Consider the following 25,236-nt stretch of genomic DNA (forward strand, 5'->3'; position numbering starts at 1 on the left):
TAAAAATAAAAAAACTCGAGATAACAATTTTACGTGACATTACGATGATGGAGAATGCCAAAAAAAAAGTGGGCCCGGCAATTCTGTCTGTCTGTGTGTCTGTCTCTATCTGAAGCTGGATCCTAAACGAGTGAAGTGATTTTCTTCAAACTTGGTATTAAGCAGTTTTGGGTGATTCTCTAGAGGGGAAATTGAAATTTTATTTTTATGACCAAAACTAACGGTACCTGCCATATATAACGGAAATACAAAAGTTAATTTTTTTCAAAAACGGCTCTTACGATATTGATTAAAATTTTTGTGCGTAGTATTACACATAAAAGCCAACTTTTGAAATAAAAAAATTATTTTTTGTACCGTTATAAATGGTATCTGCCATTTTCATTTTCATTCGATTCAATTGCGAAAAATTATGGTCACACTAATTCCATTATAACTTTCAAGAAGTGCTTACTAACTTTTAGCAAATTACATATAAATATCTACTTTTTCAATTTCCATTAGATACTTTCTGATGATGTTGTTGTTGTAATAAGACAGTGTTTTAAAGTAAGATGACTGTCTTAAAAAATAAGAAGACAAAACTGATTCAATAATAAATTTGAAGGATTGAAGGTAGGTAAGTATAACTATATTCATTCATTCATTACGTTCGCTCTTAATATTGCATATCTATCTGACTGAAATTCTATTAAAGCTTAAAAATACCAAACAAATTTCGTAAATTCGTTGGGTGGGCAATTCCATGGTAACTCACGTTACATTCACAAAAATTTCCAACACATAAATAATTTTTTTTTTTTCAATTTTAATGTAAATTGATACGAAATTACTATCCATGAATGGAGCATAACTATTACTTTCATAATTAACTAAAAAAATTGTCTTTATTTTTAACATTTGCTTGGGAAAAATAAAAGTTTGATGGTAACTCACGTTACAAAAATCGGACACGAATTTTAAGAGGCCGACAGTATGAAGTTTTTATGTGAAATTAAGAATCTCAATTTGTTTTCAATGAAGATTCCATACATACAAAATTACAAGCTAGTAATATGAGTGACAAAACCAAACATTTTTTCAATATTTCGAGGAAAAATTTTAAAATATTTAGGTAACTCACGTTACATTATTTTGGTAACTCATGTTACCTGCGATTTGTGGTTCCAAAAGTAAAGAAAAGATGCATTTTCACTCAAGTTTTTTTTTAACCGAATAGTGTGTAACGAAGCTTGCTTAAATGTTAACTTATTTTAGCACTCACGAGGGGATATTGTTAACGTCACTATTAAACTCATCATATTTTCAGTTTGCTTGTTTTTCCGTCATTTTCATGTGAAATTCTTCTGCTGTTTGGCAAGCTCATGCTATAAAAATGCTTTAAGATTATTAAACTCCCTGAATCTTATGTCTATCCATAAGGGAATACAACAAAGAATCTTTTCTTGCAACTTGCATAAAGAGTTGCCGTTTGTAAATAGTAATTTGCTAATAAAAAAAGTAAAAAAGACTGCATAATTTGTTTTTTTCCCGGGTTGAAAAAAGTATTGTTTTGGTATGATTTTTTACACTTCAAAGTAACTTAAAAATAAATAAAAGGAATCACATTTTTAGGTATTTTAGGCATTTAAATTAAATACAAATCTGTTAGTTCTCTTATTCGATACTTTTTCCTCTGCGTAAACTGTCACATAAGGATTTATGTAGAACTTAAATGCTTGAGTTTCGATTCAGCAAACGGGTCTTAATGTACTTAATCTGTTGATAATAAAAAAAAAAAAACTTAACGATAAAATATTTCCCTCTCTATTTCAAAAAAAAAAAATGCTTGTCGTTGGGATAAGGACTACTAAACTTTACTTTGTTGTTTCCTTCAAAGCAAAAAATCTATAACAAGCTCTTCTTAAATAAGCTATAATTATTTTTATGTTCAGCAATTTAACCCTTTAAATTCTACATACACAGCAACCTTCATCAATTTATCTATGACTTTTCTTGTACAAATTCCAAAATATTTTTTGGCATTTTTGCAAATCACGAGTTTGCAATTTGTCTTTGCAAAATGAAAAAAAAAAAAAAAAATTAAATAAAACATTTGTTGGATTTCTTTCAATTTAATAATTTTGTTTATTTTTTTTTTCTGTTTTCGTGCTGGGTTTTGTTACGCTGTAGCTATTTTTAATTTTTTCCGTTATTGTTATAATAATACACATTCATAACATATTGAGGTAGAAATGTCGTTGGCTCCATTGCACCGGAAGATTCTTCCACACATTACAACATTTAAATGTATTCTAAAGGAACACAAAAAAAAAAAATGAAAACAGAACATAATCATAAAGAAAGTTTGCTAAAGAAAACACATTGCAGCAATATGTTGATGGTTTTGGTGATGCCACTTTTTTGTTTTCAAACTTAAAATTAAAAAAAAAGAAATACAGGAGTCAATTTCTTTTTATGTTTTAGCCTAACATAAGGCTATGCTATGTGTTTGACCGGACTTTATGAATATTATGTTCGCCTGTTCCATCAACAACTAATCGAAATTTGACAATAATGATGTATCGATTGAAGCGCATTGCTTATCTGCTATTTATTGACTAAATGACATAACATTAAACTGAATATGGCGCCCTCTAGATTCAAAAATTCTATACTATTTATTTGTCAGTGTAGTTGATTATGGATATCTATCAAAACATATATCAAAATTTTTTGTGTCCTTTTATTTTTCTATTATTCTACTTTGTACAAATAAAAACTTTCATTGGTACTTTTTGCTAACCTTCAAAATTTTAAACTTTTTGTACGACAAGGTAAAATTTTTAAATATCTACAAATTTATAAATATTATATTTCTTTTGATATAAAAGCACGAAATGTAGACATGTTAACATTTATTTTGTATGAATTGATGATCAATTAGTATTTCATACAAATTAAAAGTGATTTAAAGTCCAAAATTAATTTTGACTTAAACATTGAAAGACAATGAAATCAATGTTCAAAGAATACTGCTCTCTTCAAGAAGCTCAAAGCTAAAATCCTGGTAACATCACACACAATTTTTACAAGCTTCAAAAAATAAGAAAAAATGAAGATCTTTTAGTCTTTAGCAACTAAAGTGGGCGTGGTTGGAGGCAGATTCAGTTGACACTATTTTGTGTTATTAAACTCACCTAAATATTCAAATTTCTTAAGTTTAATTCAAATGGTGCAAGCCGTTTTTGAGATATTATATAATAAATGGGCGTGGCAAGAGGCGTACAAATTTCGTTAAATTTTTATAAAATTTGATCTTAAACATTTACAAAAATTTGTTTTTGCAAAGTCAACTTTGTTTTTTAAAGAAATATTTTTGTCCACCATCAAAAAGTTATGTTTTATTATGCCTCTTATTTCTTAACAACTTGTTTAGCTTAGCTTAAATTAGTGGTTAAACTTTATTTTTTTTAAAAAGGTTTTACTTCTTAAAAAAAATTTAACAAAGTGTCATCTTTGAGGTGTCATCATGAGACAGTTTTTCATCGAGTAATTGAACTTCGCGATGTTCCTTACACTCGTATGCATTCTACACACGAACGTTTAACTTGTGCGCATCCCTTAACATTATACCATTTCCTTTTTGAATCAGAGGGGGCGTCTCATCGGGGGCTGGTCTCTTAATTGTATTCTGCAGCGCAGCGTTTAAGTTCTTGTGGGTGGAAGACGACGACGAAGACGACTACAACAACAACGACAACAACGATGATGAAGACGAAAACAGCTACGAAATCGACGGCGGTGTCGACCACAACGTCGACCCACAACAACGTTACGTGGGGGCAATGCTCGCGATTGTTGTTTATATTTTGTTCAGTTCCATTGTCCGTTCTAGTTACAGCATCTATTTTTAGTGCAATGCAATGTTTTTGTTACAAACTGTTGGCTACTACTTCCATTCCATCATAAAAATTATAAGCGACGACGACGTCGTTCTATGCGTCTATGTATGTTAATTGTGTTTTTTTTTGTTTGCCTTCTTTATTTGCCATTTTGCGTTCATCAATTTTATAGCTGTTTTAATGAAAATGGAAAAAATGAAAATGGAAAATGAAAATAATGAATTATGAATATGTGAATGGGTGCGACTGCGGAAAACAAGTGTTGTCTTCCGGCACAGTGGCAACGCGCTAACGAGTTAACAAATCGTAAATAATTTCATTAGTTTGAGGTGTTTGTTATTTTTGTGTGTGTAACAATATTATAATTGGCTTATAATTATTATTGTTGGCTCAAAAAGCGTAAAAAAATATTTATGAATTATATTTCAGTATAAAATGTTATGTCAATAATTCGTAAAATATCTTGGCTTGGCTACACGTGTGTTTTGTTTTCGTGAGAAATATTTGACAAGATCTTAAAAGTATCCCAGGCACATTGATAAATAATGCTTAATTTAAAATACCTACTGGAAGTTGCATAAGTGAAATCCCAACTTACAAAAGATATGTACATTCACCGTTACGTATAGACAATTGTGCCGTCACGTACAGACAAATATAGAATGTAATTGTTGAAGATATTCCTCTTCGACCAGTTAAAACAAATAAAAATAAAATGGACGACTTGGTCACAGTCGTTTATTAAAGTTTTTTTTATAATAAAATAATAATAATTTTAGTTTAATTTTTTTTCATTAATTTAAAAAAAAATGTAAAAAAGTATTAAAAACTGTTTTTTTGTTTTTAATTACGAAAACACCGTTTTAAATGGTTTCAACTTCCAAATAAAATATCCCATTAAAAATCGACATTTTCGATTTTCTAAGGAAACAAACACGATTTTCTCAAAAATGTGATGTGATAGGATTGTTCTAACATAGGATTCGAGCTCAGCCAACCAAAAACCTTTAGAAAAGTATACCTTGTTTTCTGTAACAAAAAAAAAAGTTTAATTATGTTGACCAGTGTAATTAATCCACATTTAAAAACAAGGTTTCAAGAAATTCAGTAAACTATTTTGGAAATACATACTATTGATTTTTCAGTTTTTTTTTTAATCCAAAATTAAAACATTTCAAAATTTTAATTAATTTTTAAATTTAGATTACATAGCCCAGTCATTTTAGTCATTTTTAAGCCCAAGCTGCGGAAAAATTCCTACTGGGCTGAATTTTGGTAAACAGCTTAATGTAGGTTTTGTTATGAAGATGTGAAAAATCGACATTGATATTGTGTCCGCGTTAAGAGTTATAGGGGTCAAAAGGTCACAAAAAGTTTTTCGCAAATAGAAGGTGACTAGATTGCACTCACATACGAAAAAATACATATTTTTGGTTTATTTTGCTTGATTTTTGAGGTTTTTATCGAAGTAGCTTAAATTTTTTTAGTTTTATTAACTTATCATATTACGTAAATACGAATTAACTAAAAAAAAAATAAAAATGTACACATTGGGATAAAAAATATTATGCAAAAGGGGGAACCACGTTTTTTGGAAATGTTGTATGTTTCCCTTTTTTGTACAATAAGTGCCTTCATTATTAAGAATACACTTTTTAAACATGGGTCAATTTTAGTTTTGAGCTTGGTATAAACCTTAAATTACCATTAAGCTTTTTCAGCAGCTAGTTTTGTACTGTTATAAGATATTCTGCAACTTTTCTCTTGAGAAGCTCCAAACGACATTTTCTATGGAATTCATGTTTGGAAAATTAATAACAAGCTCAAAACTAAAATTGAACCGTGTTAAGAAAGTGTGTTCTTAATAATGAAGGCACTTATTGTACAAAAAAGGGAACATACAACATTTCCAAAAAACGTGGTTCCCCCTTTTGCATAATATTTTTTATCCCAAGGTGTACATTTTTATTTTTTTTTAGTTAATTCGTATTTACGTAATAAGATAAGTTAATAAAACTAAAAAAATTTAAGCTACTTCGATAAAAACCTCAAAAATCGAGCAAAATAAACCAAAAATATGTATTTTTTCGTATGTGAGTGCAATCTAGTCACCTTCTTTGCGCTCTACTCGCGAAACGGTTCATCTTACAGAAAAATGTGCTGGGCATATGTTGTAGATAATTTCACGATCATCAATTTTTATATAACCTTTGATGACCTCCGATCAATAGGTCGCGAGATATTTGGAAAAACTTTTCGTGACCTTTTGACCCCTATAACTCTTAACGCGGACACAATATCAATGTCGATTTTTCACATCTTCATAACAAAGCCGTCATTAAGCTCTATACCAAAATTCAGCCCAGTAGGAATTTTTCCGCAGATAAAACCTAAAATTACTGGACTATACAAACTAATAGTTTTTAATCAAAATCTCTAGAGCTGTTTTCGATAAAAATAACTTTTTATATGGCAAGTACCTTTTATTTTGATAGAGAAAGACAGACAGACAGATCGAAAAAATCTATGACGTCACGTTTCGAAGATAAAAATTGATTTTGAACTTCTTATATCTTAAAACGTGATGTCAAAGATTTTTTTTCTACTTCGGATTTGAATTTAGAATATTGAAATCTATTAGAAAATTATATTTGGGTTTACCAGTGAAATAAATACTCAGTTTTTTTGAGCATTGAAATTTTTCATTATATCATGTTTTTTAATATTTACTTTAAAACATACACTCAAAGACTACACTGGTCTGCAAAATTTAACTTTTTTTTCTCCTTCAAATAATTTTTTTGATATTATGAAAGATTAGACTTTCCTGAATCTAAATCTGGTTTAAGAAAAATTCTATCAGGTACCATTTTTGTAAAAATGATTTTTGAAAAATGTGGGTAGTTTCTAAAAAATCACCCTTTTAGATTCATTTGAACTTGTATAAAATTAAAACTATTTGTCGCATTGAGCTCAAATTTGTAGGACATATTCCTCATACTATGACCTATCGACACCAAATATGTCCTTTTTCATTAATGTTTACTCATATTTTAAAATACTGATTGACAAAAAAAGCAGAAATATCGAAATCCTTCACTTTTTAGTAAATCCTACATGAACAAAAACACCTTAATTAAAGAAAATGTAAAATATCAACGCCCATTCTATTTAAAATATGTATGTAAAGAAAACCATAATAAAATACATTAAACAAAATTTGTACATGTTTTGTAATTTTATATACTATTTTTCTATTTAGAAATATCTTATTTGTAATAAACCATTCGATAAACTGCTTTGTAAAGCTTCAGATTTGTTTCTCCTAGAAACAAAAGTTATTTTTCTTATAGTTTTTGATGTGCTGAGTTAGAATTCAAAGTCAAAAAAATTCTATCACGTCAGGATTTTGAGTTATTCACATTAAAGTATCACAAAATCAAGTTTTTTTTTTAGAAAATCTCAAAAAAAAAAAAAACTACTATATCTCAAAAACCAGAGCTGACCGAAATTTTTTGAGTTCAGATTCAAAAGTCCATTAGAAAAGTATACTTTTGTTCTAGGGAGAAAGATATGTATATTAATTTAAAGGGATCAGTTTTTGTATAGTTAGATATGCCAAACCTACTGAACTTACTTAAATTAAGATATCTCGGAGATGAAAAGAGATATTGAGAAGATTGAAACTGAATTTTAAAGAAAAAAATAAGTTCTTTCATAAACTGTAACAATTTTAATTGAAAAAGATTACATTATGCCAAAATATTTCTTAGAAAACAGCAAAAAAATGGGATTTTCACATATTCTAACGGGAATATCTAAAAAAACGTGACGTGCTAGGTCAATTCTGACTTCATATTCGGCATCAGCATACAAAAATCCTTTAGAAAAGTATACTTTTATTTAAAGGAGGATTTCCTTGCAGACCAGTGCTATTAAAATAGACACAAATAACCATATTTTAAACATTTAAAATAGTTATTCCAATATTAACTATTTTTTTTCTTTGAGTTTAGTTGGGAAACATATGACCCCAAAATATTCTGAACAACAAATAGGAGAGATGTGTGCTAATTTAAATAAAAAAAAATCATAAAATAAACACTTATTCTGTCCGCAAGGATTGCCAGAGTCGCTTGAAATTTTTCACGGTGTGGTTAAACTTATGCAAAACACTGTAAATAAAAACACGAAATCTGCTATCATATATTTTCAGTAACTGTAAATTGAATTTCTTAAAATTCGGAGGTTTAAAAAAAAAATTCCAAGAAAAAATGAATGACTTATGCTTAAATTTGTATAAACTTTTCCTTGTTCAAATTATTATCTTACTGTTTTGTATTACAAATGGAAACTTACAAAATAAACATTATATCATACACTTGATTGTAGTTTATCATTTTTGTATAAAAGTGATTGAACTTTTGTTGAATTTTACTGTTCCATCATTTTCAATAAGTTATTAGGGACCTACTACAATATTTTTGACATACCTATTTATTGTCGAAGGTTGTTTACGCTCACAATGCGGTCATTGATAAACTTGTTAATTTAGTGGTGGCTTTTTTTACCTATATGTTTATTATAAAGTAAACAATCATAAAACTCAAGTTGTTTACAATATTTAGTTTTGCAACTGAGTTATTATTATTAATTCGTGATCTTCACGTAGACGAAGTTAATATCGCGAAATCAAGAAATATGTTTGTTTTTGTTTGTCAACAAAAAAGGTGGGTGATAATAATTAAGTTTGTTGCATTTAGAAAAAATTCAAAATCTATTTTTACCTTTTCAACTCGTGTAGATAGTTTATTTTAAGAATTCAAGATAAGAATCTTTAGTTTCTAAGATTTGCTGGTAACATTAATTGAGATGACAAATTGTTTACTTGAGTTTTGTATATTTCCACTCTATTCTCAAAGAAAAAAAAATTATAATAAAATAATGATAAATGCATTTTTAACTTTACGTCGAATCGGGTGTTATGAAATTCTTATCGAATTTTATACAGTAGTGTTTGTTTGTGATAAGAGAGAACTTTGCACTTAATTATCCTAAGTGAATAATATTCTCAAGCTTGCTCTGTAAAACGTAACAAAAAATAGAAGAAAAGTTAAAAGAACATTATAGACGTTAATTTATTTTCTTAAACAATTTTTTTGAATGAAACTGTTCCACTTGGCCCAAGTGCGCCGCTATGTTTCTTACAAGAATCATAACACATTTAAATAATAATACTGAAATAAAATTATCAAGAAAAGGCTGTTGAAGCTCAAGTAAAAAGTTCAATTTAGCTTTCATTTTTCATAAACATACAAAAAATAAACAAGGTAATCAAATTGTTGTTTTCTTAATACAATTATAGTGGATATATGGAAAAATGTGATCTCGTCGATAATAATAAATTATCTCATTTCTGATGCTAATTGTTACTGATCATCAACTTATTTAGCATCAATTGCTAACATTTTTGTGATAATGAATAAGTCAATGGACCACATCCCCATTAAGTATTTAACACTTTCATATGAAAACATAAAATTAGAATTTATACATATTTGAATTTGATAATAAAATTTCTTTTATGGTCAATTTAGTCATTAATTGAAAAACAACGTTGGCAAATAAAGTTTTCTAAATTTAATCCAGACTTAACTTTTCTCAAGGTTGTAGATGGTTGTAATTCAAAAGAATATTAATTATTTTTCCAAAAGACATTTCAATATAGCACAACTTAGCGGATTCAAAATCATTTGAAATAATACAATTTCAAAAAAAGACTTACATGTTTTGAAAAAGTTGTAAACTTTTTTAAGAGAAAAATATCTTTTATTTGGTGTTTGAAAAGTATTGAATAAAACTTATGTCGTTTTTAATTAACGGAAATAAATTTCCGTTCAAATAAAAAACACCATATTTTCATTTTTATTTAAAAGCTACAAACACAATTACATATTTGAAAATGAACTTTATTCTATCGCTTCAAATGGTGTCTTTGTCAGAATTTCCGTCACAGTTTATAGCAACAAAAAAAAATGGATAAATTCCCCCGCTTGAGAGTTATACATACATTTAAAAAACTAACGTTTTCGACATTTAACATTGAAAAACATTTTATGCACGCTTGGGATTTTCAGGAGTTTTTGAAATTTTACTTTTACCAATGTAAATGCTCTGTCTGTTCAGGTCTATTCGAATTATGTACAGGTTTTACGATAGCCAACCTCTCTCTGAAACATAATTTCTTCAGAACGATGGGAAATGCGAAAAAGTACATCTCAAATGTTTTTTTTTAACCCATCATGGTTTATAAAACAAAAACTGCGTTTTTTAAATTTTTAGTACGAAAAAACGTATTTGGTTTTTGTAATTGAAATTAATACGCTTTTCTTGCTAATGTTTAGCTATGAGCAGGGAACATAAGAAAGAATAGACTTTATACAAACACGATTCATGTCCCTCTGATTCAAATATATTTTTTTAATTTTGGATTTTTTGCCTTTTTAACTCGTTAGTGCATTTTTGTTTCCTTTTTTACTCAACAGTGCCTTTTTTGTCTATTTTTGTCAATTTTGTTTGTTTTGTATGCAATGCATTTTTTTATGTACATTTAAAGTCAAGTAATATACATATTACTTGACTTTAAATTTCTATAAACCAAAATAGCTTGAAATTTCATTCACTTCAGTTGAGATTATTTCGTTTTAAAATATGGCCGTAACATAATCTTAAAAAACAAATTTTTTTTGTACTGAACACATTAGAAAAAGAAAGTAGGAAGATTGAGTAGGTACTTTCCTTTTCTAAATTAAATTTCTTATTTTTTTCTCAAGCATTAAAATAATTTTTGTTCGAACCCAAATTTTCGAAAGTTTGCGAAAATTACTTTGTTTTTAGAGACTGTAAATTTACCTACGTACAGTAGCGAGCAAAAAAAATGCAAACGAAAGAGGTTTAAAGAGTTTTGAACAAGGACTAAGTTACCAAATTTGGTATATTGAAAGTGTTTTATTTACATTAAACAGAGTCAATTTGTGGAATACTTTACTCCAGAACCATTATTTGGTCAAAAGTCTACCTAAATATGCGTTTTTAGACGAACAAAAAAATGCAAATTTTTTTATTGTTTGCATTTTTTTTGCTCGCTACTGTATGTATTTACTTTTATTTTTAAATCTTTTTTTTTCAAAGGACACCGATTGGGCAAATATTCCTCTTTTTTAAGAATATCAACGAAAATGAATTATTGACTGCTGTTTTCAACGTCAATCAGGCACTAAAATTATTGATCAAATAAACTCTATAATTTATGGCGAAATCAACTCCAGACTTCCCGAAAATATTGAAGTGAATAACTTCGACAGTTTTAAATTAGGTCTAGTAGTTTCTGCTCAAGTAGAGAGGTCTTTTAGCTCATTTAAGAGGTGCAGGGTCAAAAGTCCACAGGCCAAAAGTTCATAATGGACTATTGGCTCACTAGTGTGGGTCATAGCTCCATAAATCAATTATGGACACAAAATTCCTGTGGACTTTTGGCCCATATCAATTAAAAATTTATAACCAAATTCGCGCGAATTTTTATTTTCACACCTCAAAATTGATTTTCCCGTGGGCAAAATTTTTTTCCGCTTCGCGTTTGGTTTGTGCAATTTAAATAGATTATCATGTGAGCAAATTTTGTTTTCACTTCACTTTCCGCCAATTAATTTAGATTTATTTGTTTTTAATCTCCATGTGATAATTAATTAGCCCGCTTTGTTTGCGAGATAGTTCCCCAAATAAGTGGCGATTATCACTATGAGACTCCAAACTAATCGTCTGTTGAACAAAATTTTGTTCTTCTTGGCTTTGTGCGAGTTTTCCAAAATTACTTCAATAAGCTTTACAAACAAAACTCGAGTCAGTTAAGAAAAAAAAAACATACAATTTTCAAAAAAAAAAAAAAAATTATAAAAAAAAAACTAAAAAATGAATTTACAAATATTGTTGAAAAAAAATTAAAGTTTCAACATTCTTTACAAATTAATATTCCTTAAGCACCTTCCACATCTTTTTCGAAATTATGGAGTTCTGCCTCACTTTTTTGTGGGTTTCTGACACCCTTGGGTGGGTTGTAAGTCCATAATTGATTTGTGAACTTATAACCCACCCAAGTGAGTCAGTAGTCCATTATGGACTTTTGGCCCGTGGACTTATGACCCTGTGCCTGCACCCATTTAAGACGCTTCTTAGAAACAATCGCAGGAAGGCTGTTTGTTGTTGGTAGTTCAATACTTTCATAATTAAATATCTAGCTCTTTTTTCTTAGTATTTAATAAAAGCCTTTTATTTGATTTTTATTTGGGTATGAGAAATAATTACCTGGGTATGAGAAATAAAAACTGAGGAACACAAAATCTTAACATGCTCTAAAACCTTTTTTTTTTATTAAACCGACCGTTTGACGAAAAAAAAAATATTTTCGATTTATACCACTCTTTTTTCAAACGATAAGTGTTACTAAAGCGAATCTTAAGCTATTTTAAGAAAACTTAATAATTTTAAAACATGTATATTGAAAAAAAAACTCATATTTTACGAGCTACAAAGATTCGCAATTTTCGAGTTTCGAACAGATTTTTTTTTTAACGACAGCTTTAACAAGAAAAAAACAGACATTTTTTTAAAGACGAGCTTAAAATCTACAAGTTTTTCTAATACAAGTTTGCGATAGGACTCTCAATTTAAGAGTAATATGCAAAAAACCGTTACTTTCGACATTTAACACATTTTTGAATCGTGAATCGTGATGTTTTCTATACTATCGCTCATAGAAAAAAAAAATTACTTTATTTTTAAGGAATTACAAACCCTACAAGTCGTCCATATATTGTGGGCTTATGTCTCACCCAAGGGCTACCTTTGCGCCTACAAAGAGGCGTTTTTCCTCTTTTTTTCACCCAATCCACTTTCCCTCCACTTTTTAAAAATTGTCGAAAAATCCCTCTTTTTGATATTTTGGTTCCTCTTTTTTAAAATAATGTACGTTTGATTTTGGAAAATCAAGGAAAATGTGACTTATACCTACGGTGACCATATTTCTAGAAGCGAAACCCGGGACAGATAAAAAATTCGTTTTTAAAATATTGATTTTTCACAACAAAAAAAATTAAAAAAATAGTTTTCATAATTTCCTTATTTTGATATAATGATTTCTTAAACGATTTGATGGGAGCATTTTCATTGAAATCCTTTAAGCCGTTTACGAAATCAAGAAAGCGGATTTATAATAGGTACCTACTGTTAATAACTTCTAAAAGAATATTTTGTCAATAAAAAAAAACTTTTCCTGATATAGCTTTTCAACTCGACAAATACAAGCTGGAACTAAAAAAATGACAAAAAATTTTTAAAATTAAAGCCTAGTCTTGAAGTGAAACGAAAATTTTCATATAAAACCAGCACGACGAAATACGAAAATTTAGTTTTTCGATGCACATTCACGCAGCTTAACCACCGAAATTCTTTACTGTTTTCAATCGTTTTTCACTGACAAGTAATTTTTCTTACTCTAAAAGAGTTTTTTTACTTTTAAGACTTATTAGAAAAACTCTGAATTTAAATCAACCAAAGACTGTTTTTTCTTGTTTTCCGTTCAAAGTAGGGATGGGATCAACCGGCCGGTTTAAACCGGTTTCGGTTTTTTTGCTTCGGTCAACCGGTTTTTTTGTTCTCCCGGTTTTTGCGAAACAATCGAAAAACCATAAAAAAACCGACTGAAAAAAAACGTCGAACAAAAAAACAGACCCAACGAAAAAAAATTCCTCAAAACTCCTACTAAAAATGAAATCAATCTAAAAAAATCTTTGCTTAGGGATTTTCTTCGAAAAGTTTTTTTTTCTGTTTGACAAATTAAGTTAATGTTTTTTGGCTATCAAATCAAGCAAAAAACCGAAAACCGGTTTTTCCAAAAACCGGGTTTTTGGCCCGGTTTAAAACCGGCCGCTTTAACCGAAAGGAAAAAAACCGGAAAAACGGAAAACCGGTTTTTGTACTAACCGCCATCCCTAGTTCAAAGTTTTAAAATTTTGAATAAATAATCATTTTTATCAAAAAAAAAAAAAAAAAACCGACTTCCATGGACCGAAACTAGGTTTTATGGTTTTCTCATAGATTCTATAGCCAGAACTGGACCACACTGCAAGCACCAGCTTTCCAATACAAAAAGAATTATCAAAATTGGTTCACTCCGTCCAAAGTTATGAGTTAACAAACATAAAAAAATAAATAAAAAAAAATACAGACGAATTGAATACCTCCTCCTTTTTGGAAGTCGGTAAAAAAAATCAGAAAATCGGCAAATACGGGACAATCACGGGACAAATTCCTAAATACGGGACAATTATACGTCCCGGGTTTATTAAATAAAAACCCGGGACAAGCTGTTGAAATACGGGACAGTCCCGGGTAAACCGGGACGGATGGTCACCGTCAGCGTTGCCGCGAAGAAAAAAGCAGAGAGGGCCATTTCGAATTTTTTTGAGGGCCATTTGACAAAATTGTGGGCCAAATATTTACTAACAAAATTTTCCTAAAAACATAAAAATGCAATTTATTAAAAATTTTATTTATTCTTTTTTATTTGTTTAAAGCATTAATAGCCGATTTCATAAACATTTAACAGGCTTTTAAAATTTTAAATGACGTTTTTGTATGGGACACAAAAAACGATAAATATTTAAAAGGGGTTTATTGGCCATACATTTGTTAAATCTTATTAGTTTGCAAAATAAATTAAAAAAAAACACAGATGAACATTTTAAACTTTTACTTCACAGACATCTTTTAGCTTTGAGCCACTTATTAAAAATACCTAAATAAATACAACTGACGTGAGAAAAATCAAATTACTAAACGAGATAAATTAATTAATTCAGTTTACATAGGTACCTTTTTATGTGTGGTGAATACACATTGTAGTCGCGATGCATAGCGATGATATATATTTAATTTTGTAAAGCCTTTTAATTATTACTAAGTACCATATGAAGATGAATCTACTAAAACTTCACAGACATCTTTTAGCTTTGAGCCACTTATTAAAAATAAATAAATACAACTGACGTGAGAAAAATCAAATTACTAAACGAGATAAATTAATTAATTCAGTTTACATAGGTACCTATTTATGTGTGGTGAATACACATTGTAGTTGCGATGCATAGCGATGATATATATTTAATTTTGTAAAGCCTTTTAATTATTACTAAGCACCATATGAAGATGAATCTACTAAAACTTGGATTCGTGGGCCATTTCTAATTGGCCCGGGCAAAGGGCCAAAATATAAGATAGGGGGCCAAATGGCCCGATCGGGCACTTTGTGGCAACGCTGGTCACCGTACTTATACCACTTTCAATTGTGAAAAAAATATACGTAACTGTTGTTTAGCGCTGATTTGATTGAATAAGGTTATTTTTGATAAATTTTGTGTTGTTTCTTGAAGAAATTATACACAGGTTATATTATTCTTATTATGTTCACACAATTTTAATTTTAAGAAATTGTGTTAAAAGGTTTGTGTTGCGGTTCGGGAAAATCGCAAATAAGGTATTTCGTGTGACTGTCGTACTTAACTTATCTATTTTCACATATTTTTGTTGGGGCCTCTTTTTTTATCAAAATCCTCTTTTTTGGCCTCTTTTTGAAAATCTACTGCGGGCCTTATGTCCCTTCGCCAATGTGAACACCGTCATTATGATATATGGAGCATACAAAATACCGTATATCGAAGCCTAAAATTTTCAACAAATTAATTTGGTAAATTAGTTTTGTCGACTTAACCATCTTGATAAATCCATATCACATCATCATCATAGCTTTTTTGTTTCAAGCCTAGTACGCAGATCGGGAAAAATTTTATTTCTCATACAAATTTTTTTCTCTTTGTCTTGAGCATTTTTCGAAGCAGTACGCAGTTCACGCGCAAAATATAAATATTTGGAGCCGCTGTAAAGAAAAAGTCTCCACTTAATTTTGCGCGAGCCATTATTCTGCCGGCAAAATTGTGACAAGAAAAAAAATTAAAACAAAATTCAAACAAAATTAAGGTGGACTCTTAAATAAAATACTTGGAAAGTAAAGACGAAATAAATAAAACTCAGAATCAATTCAAAACCAAAAAAAAATAATTCAATTTAATTTGAAAGAAGAAAATTATTAATAGAATTTACTTAGGTAATTTCTCAAACTTAAAAATTTTGCGCGGGATTAAAAAATGTTTTGTAGAGATTAAAATGTGTAGAGATAAAATTTGTTTTTTCCCGATCTGCGTACTAGGCTTCAAGTAAAAATCCTCTATGGTTGTTAGATGGTAGTATGGTACTGAATTGTAACTAATACATTTTTACTGATTTTATTTTTCATGTTTTTTTTTGCATAATATACATGCAGTGGGAACACTGTTGCAAGTGTTATTTAAGAGAACTACACAACTACTATACTACACCATTCCAGTTTTCCAGTACACAGAGTTCTCTTAAAATTTTACATGTGCTGTATTTCATTTCATTTTCATATTTGTTCCATATAAAACAAATGAAATCGAAACATTTGGACAACAAAAGAGCGCAAAATTAAATATCTGTCACCTGTCATTTATATGTCATTTATTCAGAAGTTTTTTTCTTTCAACTTTTCTAGTTTTCTTCTAGTCACCAATTTAAAGGTGTTTTTTTTTATTTATTTAAATAAAATATGGAAAATACAATATTATTAATAAAGAATATATCACCAACAAATCTAAATATATTCACTCCCTACAATGCCACATCGATTAAACCATTTGGTCGTCGTCGAGCTCTTCTATCATTTCCGAATCCACAATCGGCAAATTTTGTCCTCCATCAATTTCATCAAACTTTAATTGAAGGACAAATAATATCTATCGAATATTACAAATCCAATAAAAACCATCAAAAATATGAAACTGATAATAAATCAGAATCAATGCCATCAATTTCGAATTATGTCAAAAAACTCTTTGCCACAAATAATGAGTTGCAATTTAATCAACCACCTCCTCCATATTTAAAGTATTCTTATCCAAAAATAAATAATGACATTTTAGATAGTATTTCCATAGCTTTAATGAGTAATTCAAGATTTTACACTCAAGTTTTGCATTTAATGAATCGAATGAATTTAGATCCACCATTTGGTCCGAAAAGTAATAATTTTGAATCTGTAGAAACTGAATTGTCTTTAGGAAGGCATGATATTGCCATTCAAACTGATCCTGTCAGTTTTTTGTCTGACGAGGAATCTGAATTAGAATCAGATTCGAATGAAAAGAAAATGAAAAATCGAAAAAGAAAACTTCCAACAGACAAAAAACAATTGTACAAGAGCAAAGCTAAGAAAATACTCCAAGTTACTGCTCTAATCAAGAATCAATCAATTCAAAACAATCCACAGAAAGAAACAGAACTTTCTTCTGTCTTTGAGTTAAATAAGCCACTTGTAGGGCAAAAAATTGCTTTGAATGTGGACAAAGTTAAAATACCAGAACCTTTAAATGAGGATAAAGAGATTCCTCCTATTAATGAAATGGTTAAACCTTTTATTCCTCCAGAAGATTTAAAAACCAATCAAATTCCATTAAATCAACTTGATGATTTGCCAGTTTTTAAAAACTATGACAAAGGTCAACCATCTAATAAGCTCTATATCAAGAATCTCCATAAAGATGTTACTGAAAATGATTTGCAAAGCATTTATGAGAGATTCTCCTCGTCCACTTTGAGTATTAAAGTTATGCAAAAAGGCCGAATGAAGGGTCAGGCATTTGTAACATTTGATAATTTGGAACTAAATCAATTGGGTATTGTGGAGGAAGCTCTTAAAGCGACAAATGGTTTCATTTTGAGAAATAAACCAATGGTGGTGTGTTATGCTAAACAATAGGCAGGTTGGATTTTTGTCTCGTTTTCATTCTGAGACTGGGAGACTAGTAAAGTATGTAAGTAATTCATTTATTGGTTTGTATCTTTAAATAGTATTTAGAACAAATTTTCAAATGAATTTTAAAGCTTTGGCTTTGCTGTTAGCGCGGTTGGCAAATTTAAATGATAATTTAAAAAACATGCATTATTTACAATATCAAAAATAAGCAAAATAGAATATATAAAAGACTTAAAATATTCAGTTTCAAGTAGCATCCTATATTTTAATACATATTTCAGAAAAAGATAGAATCTCTTCCATGTACGGACAGAATTGTTTAGCAGAGAAATTGTTTCTGAAGTGTGAAATTGTTTCTGAAGTGTGAAAGCTCTCTTTCCAAAGTATCAATAAATTCGAATTATTCATTTTTTCAACTAAAAATTATTTTAATTAATTTTTCGCGTCCGTTTTTTTTAAATTTCATAAATGCAATTTTGTAGAGCGTTCAATTTTATACAAGAAAATGATTAAATCTAGCCTTTTTGATGACCCATTAAAAAGATAAAAAATTCTAAACAGAAATACACAATCTTTCCCATACAAATCGTATGGGAAATAGAAATTTGCGATGCGGCGGTACTAAATGTTAACATTAAGGGCTGAAACTTTTACAGTATTTTTTTTTTTCGTCATTTCCAATAATATTTTCAACAATGCTTTGAACAAAAAAAAAAATTTTTTTTTTGAATCAGTCTAATATATAAGCACGTTATTGTGATGGTTACCGTTGATTTTTAATAATTTATTCGAATAATTGTCGAATTTGTTTCAAGTGCTGAAATGTGAGTCCAAGAATATGAAAAATTATTCTAAGTCCAAGAATATGAAAAATTATTCTAAGTCCAAGAATTTGAAAAATTATTTTAAGTCCAAGAATATGAAAAATTATAAAAATGTTTCAAAGTCCTGAAATGTGAAAAATTTCCCAAGAATTTGAGAACTTAACAAAATTTTTCACATTAAAGACTTAAAAAATTTTCAAAATTTTGAATTTTTTTTTTAAATTTCCTAAAACATTTTTATTTAAATGAAAACTAAAAGAGAATTCGAAGAACTTGAGGAAAATGCATCGAAATTTATCTAAAAATAAGAAATGAACAATAATTCTTTGAAAAACAATTCGTTTAACCAAAAACTCATTGCCATTTGATACAAGAAGTGTAGAAGTTTTTAATCAATCAAAAACCCAAAAAAAAAGCGATTTTGTGACTCTAGACATTTTTAATATTTTTAAAAATTCGAAAAATTTTTATTCTCAGAATTGTTTTTCGATTAATTGTTCTCGAAGTATTCTTTTTCAAAGAATTGTTTTCGACGAATTGCCATTCGATGAATTGTCATTGGATGAACTGTTTTCGACGAATTGTCATTCGAGGAATTGTTGTTCGCCGAGGAATTGTTGTTTGTCTTTTCGATGAATTGTGTTCGAAAAATTATAATTCGACGAATTGTTTTCGACGAATTTTCCGCAAATCGTCAGAATAAGCTGCTTTTGATTGTGCATACATACAACTCTTTAATTACATGAATGAACTTCGTTGACATACCCAGCTGGGAAAGTTTGTAGAAGAGTGCATTACGGTTGACAAGATCGAAGGCAGACTTAAAATCGACAAAGAAATTTTGTTCCTAGCTTGGAATGCTAGAGTTAGAGTAAAAATATGACCAGTTGTTGAGAAATTTTATCTAAAACCAGCTTGAAATTTGGAGATTAAGTCGTTGGCTTCAACACACTTTTCAAGTCTGTTGGCAAGCACACCACCAAAACAATTTGGTAATGACGTTCATAAAAGAGATGCCTCGATAATTTCCAACATTATTTTGCGTCGCGTCGGAAATATTACCTCTGTTTTGAATGATGTTAGGACATCCTACTTGTTAAAAACTTCATTAAAGAGTGATTTGAGTTGGATAATAAGTGCTTCTGTAGTCTTCTTGAAGAACTCATAAGCAACATCATCTTCTCCAGGAGCTTTATAATTTTTTGATTTCAGAAAAATAACACGCTTGAAATTTTTGACTAAAAGTGAATGAAAGTCAATTGGAAAAAGTCAAAAACGTAAGCAAATGCTGTGCAAAACTGACAAATCAACGTTGTCCAAAATCATAAAAAAAATAACTCTAACACTATCAAATGGTAAATTTTGGGCATTTTTTTTTTTTTTTTTTTTTAAGAAAACCCCAATAATTCCAAAAAGTTACATCTTTAAATTCGGAAATGGTTTCGTACATAGATTTTTTATAATTTTAAAGAAATATTGATATTTTATAAATTCATGAGGCTTTAAATGCATATTTTAAGTGCATATTTTCTATTTTTAAGAGCATATTTTAAGCGAAGATTTTTCGTTTTTAAGTGCATGAAAATCCTATCCCTATTAATGAGTCTTATTTTTCTTTTTTTTTTTTGTAGACAACTTGGCCTATTGGAGACAATCTATGTTGACGAAGCTGGCAATCAACATTCATCGAGAAGACAAAAAATGCATAAACTTGCAATACAACCATTTGACTATGTGATAGCTGTTGATTTTAAAGCCACCTGCTGGGAGAATATAGCACCACCTAAATGGCGGGAATCAGAGATTATCGGTAAGTTAGCGCGCATCTCTCCAATATTCATTCCATCACTTGATTAATGAAATTTCCAATTCATAGAATTCCCAGCAATTTTAGTGAATCTTAAAACTGGCAAAATTGAATCTGAATTCCACGAATACATAATGCCCATTGAATCACCAAAACTCAGTGCATTTTGCACCGAATTAACTGGCATCACTCAAAAAACCGTCGACACTGGTATGCCTTTACAAACTGCCCTAATGATGTTCCAAGAATGGCTGCGCAAAGAGTTGCGAGCTAGAAATTTGCACCTGCCAAAAATGTCCAAAGATAATAAAATGGGAAATTGTGCATTTGTGACATGGTCCGATTGGGATTTTGGTGTTTGTTTGGCAAAAGAATGCCAACGCAAACGATTAAAGAAGCCACAATTTTTCAATCAATGGATTGATTTGCGAGCATTATTTCGGGAATGGTATAATTATAAGCCAATTAATTTTAATGATGCTCTGCAGCATGTTGGGCTGGAATTCGAGGGTAGAGAACATTCGGGTATAGATGATGCAAAGAATTTAGCAGCATTAGCGTGTAAAATGGTAAATGATGGTGCTTCGTTGGCAATAACAAAAGATTTAACACCGTTTCAATTGAATATGAATTTCGGATAGAAAATTAAATTAATGAAATCAAAAATTTGTATTATAAAGAACTTAAACAGAAAAAGACTTAAGTTTTGATTTATTATTATTTAAAAAAAAAGTTTATTTCGCATAGAACTTTTGTAATATTAATATTATTTTTTTATACATAAATAAGCCCGGTACGAAATTAAAATAAATCGATAAACACAGCGTACTAGGATTAAAAAAAATGATACTAAGTATAGGAACAAAATTATAAAAAAAAATAAATAAATTATCATCTAATGCAATACTATTTAGTAATGTTTTTGTTCATTTTGTTAATTTTTAAGTTAATTTAATATCTGTTTTAGATTTAACATAAATATTAATAAGGTCACGCGTAACATAATTATCGTTTATTTTTTTGTTTTGTTTAATATCATTCATAAAACATTAATAAAATTGACGAATTTTTAATAAAAAAAAGGAAGAAAACAATTTGTATTTTTATATTTAAGTAAGAAAAAATCTTAAAAAATATATAAATAAAGCACGGAATACACTAAAAAAACGATTTGCTGATTCTAAAAACTATATAAATAAAATAAATTAAAAAAAAACTAAAATAAATATTCCAATCATAATGATCCCACAACATTTCAATTACATAAAATAAAAAGAAATGTAAATTTTTATACTCGCTTTTATATAACTTTTTTTTTTTTTTGAAAACTATCCATAAGAAAAATAATTAATATCATAGTAAAAAAAAAAAAACAAAAAAAAAAAAAAAAATAAAACTGTCGTAACGAAGAAAATTTTGAAAAATTGTTTTAGTTTAAATTTTAATTTACAAGATGGTTTTTAAGACAAAGTGCATATTTTTAGTAGGTACATACTCGTAAATGTTAGAGGAGATGAGGTTAAAATTATATGGCACTTCGCCCAAGGATTTTTTATTAGAATAAGAGTACACATTACACAACTTTTTAAATGCTGCGTTACTTTTTTTTAAATTGATTTTTTATTTAGCTTTTGCTATTTATTATTATTTGGAAGAAATTTTTCGCAAATTGGAATGGAAAAACAATAGTTTGAATTAAAACGGCAAACATTTATCTAATCAAAGGTTTGCAGACTATATTTGGCCTTATTCGGTCCTAGAGAGTTATCCGTCGGAGCGGAAAATTCTCCGATTTCATACGAATTTCGCTTCGAAGTGTACTTCCGGCAGGTAAAACCTCTCCGATTCGTATGAAATCGGACAAATTTGCGCTCCGACGGATACCTTGCTAGGGCCGATTATGAATTCCATTCGTATCGGAAATTTGCTACGATTACCGAAAAAATAATCACGGTATTCGTTCGTAATGGAAAATTTCAAAAATATCGTCATCACAATCGGATTTTGTGATTGTTTTATTTGGGAATCGTAGAAATTTTACGATACGAAAATACGAAATACGTGATTGTATTAATAGCCACGTCTATGTTTAGAATGCAAAAAAGTCGACTTATCCACTAATCGACAAAAAAACAAAATTGTAATGTCAAACGGCAACCATTGGGAAATAAAAATAGATGGTACCGTCTTAGATTAAGTAAAGACTATAATTATTTGGGTGAAATAATAATCACCAATAAAGGCAGGTAAAATGTAAACCACCAAAGTATGCATAGTAAACGCTTGGAGACAAACATCTCAATAGAAATAAAGAAAATGCCTTTTTGACGAAACAGTTCTTACGGTCTTAACATTATGATTGCCAAACATGGCAACAGAGTCCTCGAAAATAAGCTTCAATTCTGTCAAAGAGTGATGGAAAGGTCAATTCTGAAGGTGAGGTTATCTCAACAGATTAACCACGAAAACTTAAGAACCAAAAAAACCAGAAAACTTAAATGAGATTCTGCTGGACACATATTCCGAACCTCAGATGTTTGTTGGACTAAATTAGCAACAGAGTGGACTTCGAGCGACAAGAAAAAAAGTTTAGGAAGACAACTTAGAAGGTGGAGAGACGAAATATAATCTTATAATCTTTTTGTCTACTGCAGAGATGCCTTAAACCGGCAAATGTGGAAGCTTATTGATTTATATAAAAAAAAAATGGAAACTGAATAGAGCGTTAAAAATAATTATTTACAATGGCCTATGCAGAAAAAAGTAAATACTTGCACTAAGGAAAAAATTAGTATAAACTAGTTTTGACCAAAATGTGGATAGAAAAAAATCATACTTCGATCACTTTCGATCATTCGATTTTTCTGATGGTTTACGAGTATAGAGAAAAAACGATCGAGTACGATTGATTAAATTCTAGCAAAGAATACGGAAAACCTGTATTGGCATCCGGCATCTACCACCACCGTTGGTTCAAAATAGACACTTAAAAAAGAAATACTCAAGAGATTTATTCGTGTGTGGCGTTTATCAAACAATTGAACTTCATAAATAAAAATTTACCAATATGTTCTTTGTACGTTGTACGCTAAATTGACAACAGCTTAGTAAATGTCCTTTCTGATAAAAATAATAAGATATGTCTTACTCTGCCAAGACATGAACCTTTTCTTTTTTGTTTATTTTTGACACGTTGCTTCTTTCTGGTAATTAAATTGTTATGTCGATTTCCTTTTGAAACAGGGAGATTGATTGATTGTTATAATAACTTCAATATGAAAGTTGAAAGTCGCAATTACGACGACCATGAACAACGTTAGTCCTTAATAAATGTATGTCATGCATAAAAGAGATTTAAGAAATACATATACAATTTATGATCGCTGAAATTTTTTAGATTTGTACAAAATATAGACATTGATTAAATATTGATTAAGCTCATTATTCTTCGTATGGTCTGAAGCATTTTTCGTACTTTTTTAGGTAACCATCGCTTGTTTTGTCGGTGGCGGTGGCGGCGGCGTCGCTTGTTTTGTCGGTGACGTCGTCGCTTATTTCTTCGCCTTCGTTGCCTTGAACTATTAGGTTCTTGTAAGCTTTCTCTTCCATCAAAATCAATTTCAATAGTGTCCGCTGTTATTGGTGCCAGCAGGTTTGGGTCCAAATTATTAGCTTCTTCTCCATTCATGTGAATTTGAATTATATTTTGAAATTCTGGGTCCCGATTATTATTTTCTTGATTCATTTTTTAGATTTTTTAATTTATTTTTTAAATATTAAAAAAAAGTATATATGTTATGTATGTATGTGTATAGTAAGTACATTTTTGTGAAAAGATTTTCTTTTTACAAAAAACGATCAAAACTGGCATAAAACTAATTTGGTATAATTTTAGGTTTAAAGTTCATTTAAATGCGAAATTGCAGTAAATAGACGTATGCATTATTTCTTTAATTGTTTCAAAAAAGAAATACCAGTAAATTGTTTAAATAAAATTATTATATTAGTTGAGTGACTTAGTCCACTTTCATAATTATGGGGACAAATATTTATATTTATATGTTATTGTTTTTTAAAAGTTCCTTGAATATTGTGTTTTTTTTTTAATAAAATGTTCTAACATTTAAAGTTACTTTGCAGGTGGTGCATTGTAATGTAAATAGACTTCGGCTTTTATTGGAGTTTGTAAAAGCCTTACAGGATATAGATAGTTTATAATTTGAAGATCCAGGTATATTGGTTCATATTATTCAGTAATTTCTCTTTGATTTTTCTTTTTAATGGAATATTTCGTTTTTTAAATATTGAAGCATGATCGGCAGCCCGTGAATTAATTTTTCTGATCTAAGCTCCTATCTTTCCTGTGGACTATGAATAAATTTATTTGTAGGGTCTAAAGCAAAACAAAGACCAAGACAAATATTTTTAGTAAATGAGCTTTGAGAAACAATTTATTCAAACTCCATTAAATTTAAAGTCGTTATTTAAAGCAGGAAATTAAAAAAATTGTATGCGATTTGACAGTTTTTTTTTAATTTTTAATGGAGACTTCAAATATAATGGAGAGTGAATAAGTTGGCTCTAAGAATTACATAGTGCTACAAATGCGAATTTTACATATTCACTCAATAGTAAATAGTACTATAATATCAACTGAAAAATCAGCAACTCTTCCCTTTATGGGTTCCTAAAAATGTTCCAATATGCAGTCTTAACCTTTAGTTCAAATAGTTATAGTTAAATATTTTTATACTTCTATTTACATCAAGACTACTCCTG

General features: G+C 29.2%; 1 protein-coding gene across 7 annotated transcripts in view; it reads left to right on the forward strand.

The window, feature by feature from the left end:
• The window catches only part of LOC129919491 (ERI1 exoribonuclease 2), a 39,145-nt gene extending 17,544 nt beyond the window's left edge, over positions 1 to 21,601 (forward strand). Inside the window, exons 1-3 of one of the 7 annotated variants that reach the window (XM_056000382.1) lie at positions 8,515 to 8,614; positions 20,282 to 20,460; positions 20,527 to 21,600. In XM_056000382.1, coding sequence (XP_055856357.1) covers positions 8,586 to 8,614; positions 20,282 to 20,460; positions 20,527 to 21,098 — 780 coding nt within the window. In that variant the 5' untranslated portion in view covers positions 8,515 to 8,585 and the 3' untranslated portion in view covers positions 21,099 to 21,600. The other 6 variants (XM_056000385.1, XM_056000384.1, XM_056000379.1 and 3 more) reach the window with 6 other exon arrangements.
• Positions 21,602 to 25,236: the final 3,635 nt, after the last annotated feature.

This window comes from Episyrphus balteatus, chromosome 4, assembly GCF_945859705.1.
Source record: "Episyrphus balteatus chromosome 4, idEpiBalt1.1, whole genome shotgun sequence".
Taxonomy (NCBI): domain Eukaryota; kingdom Metazoa; phylum Arthropoda; class Insecta; order Diptera; family Syrphidae; genus Episyrphus; species Episyrphus balteatus.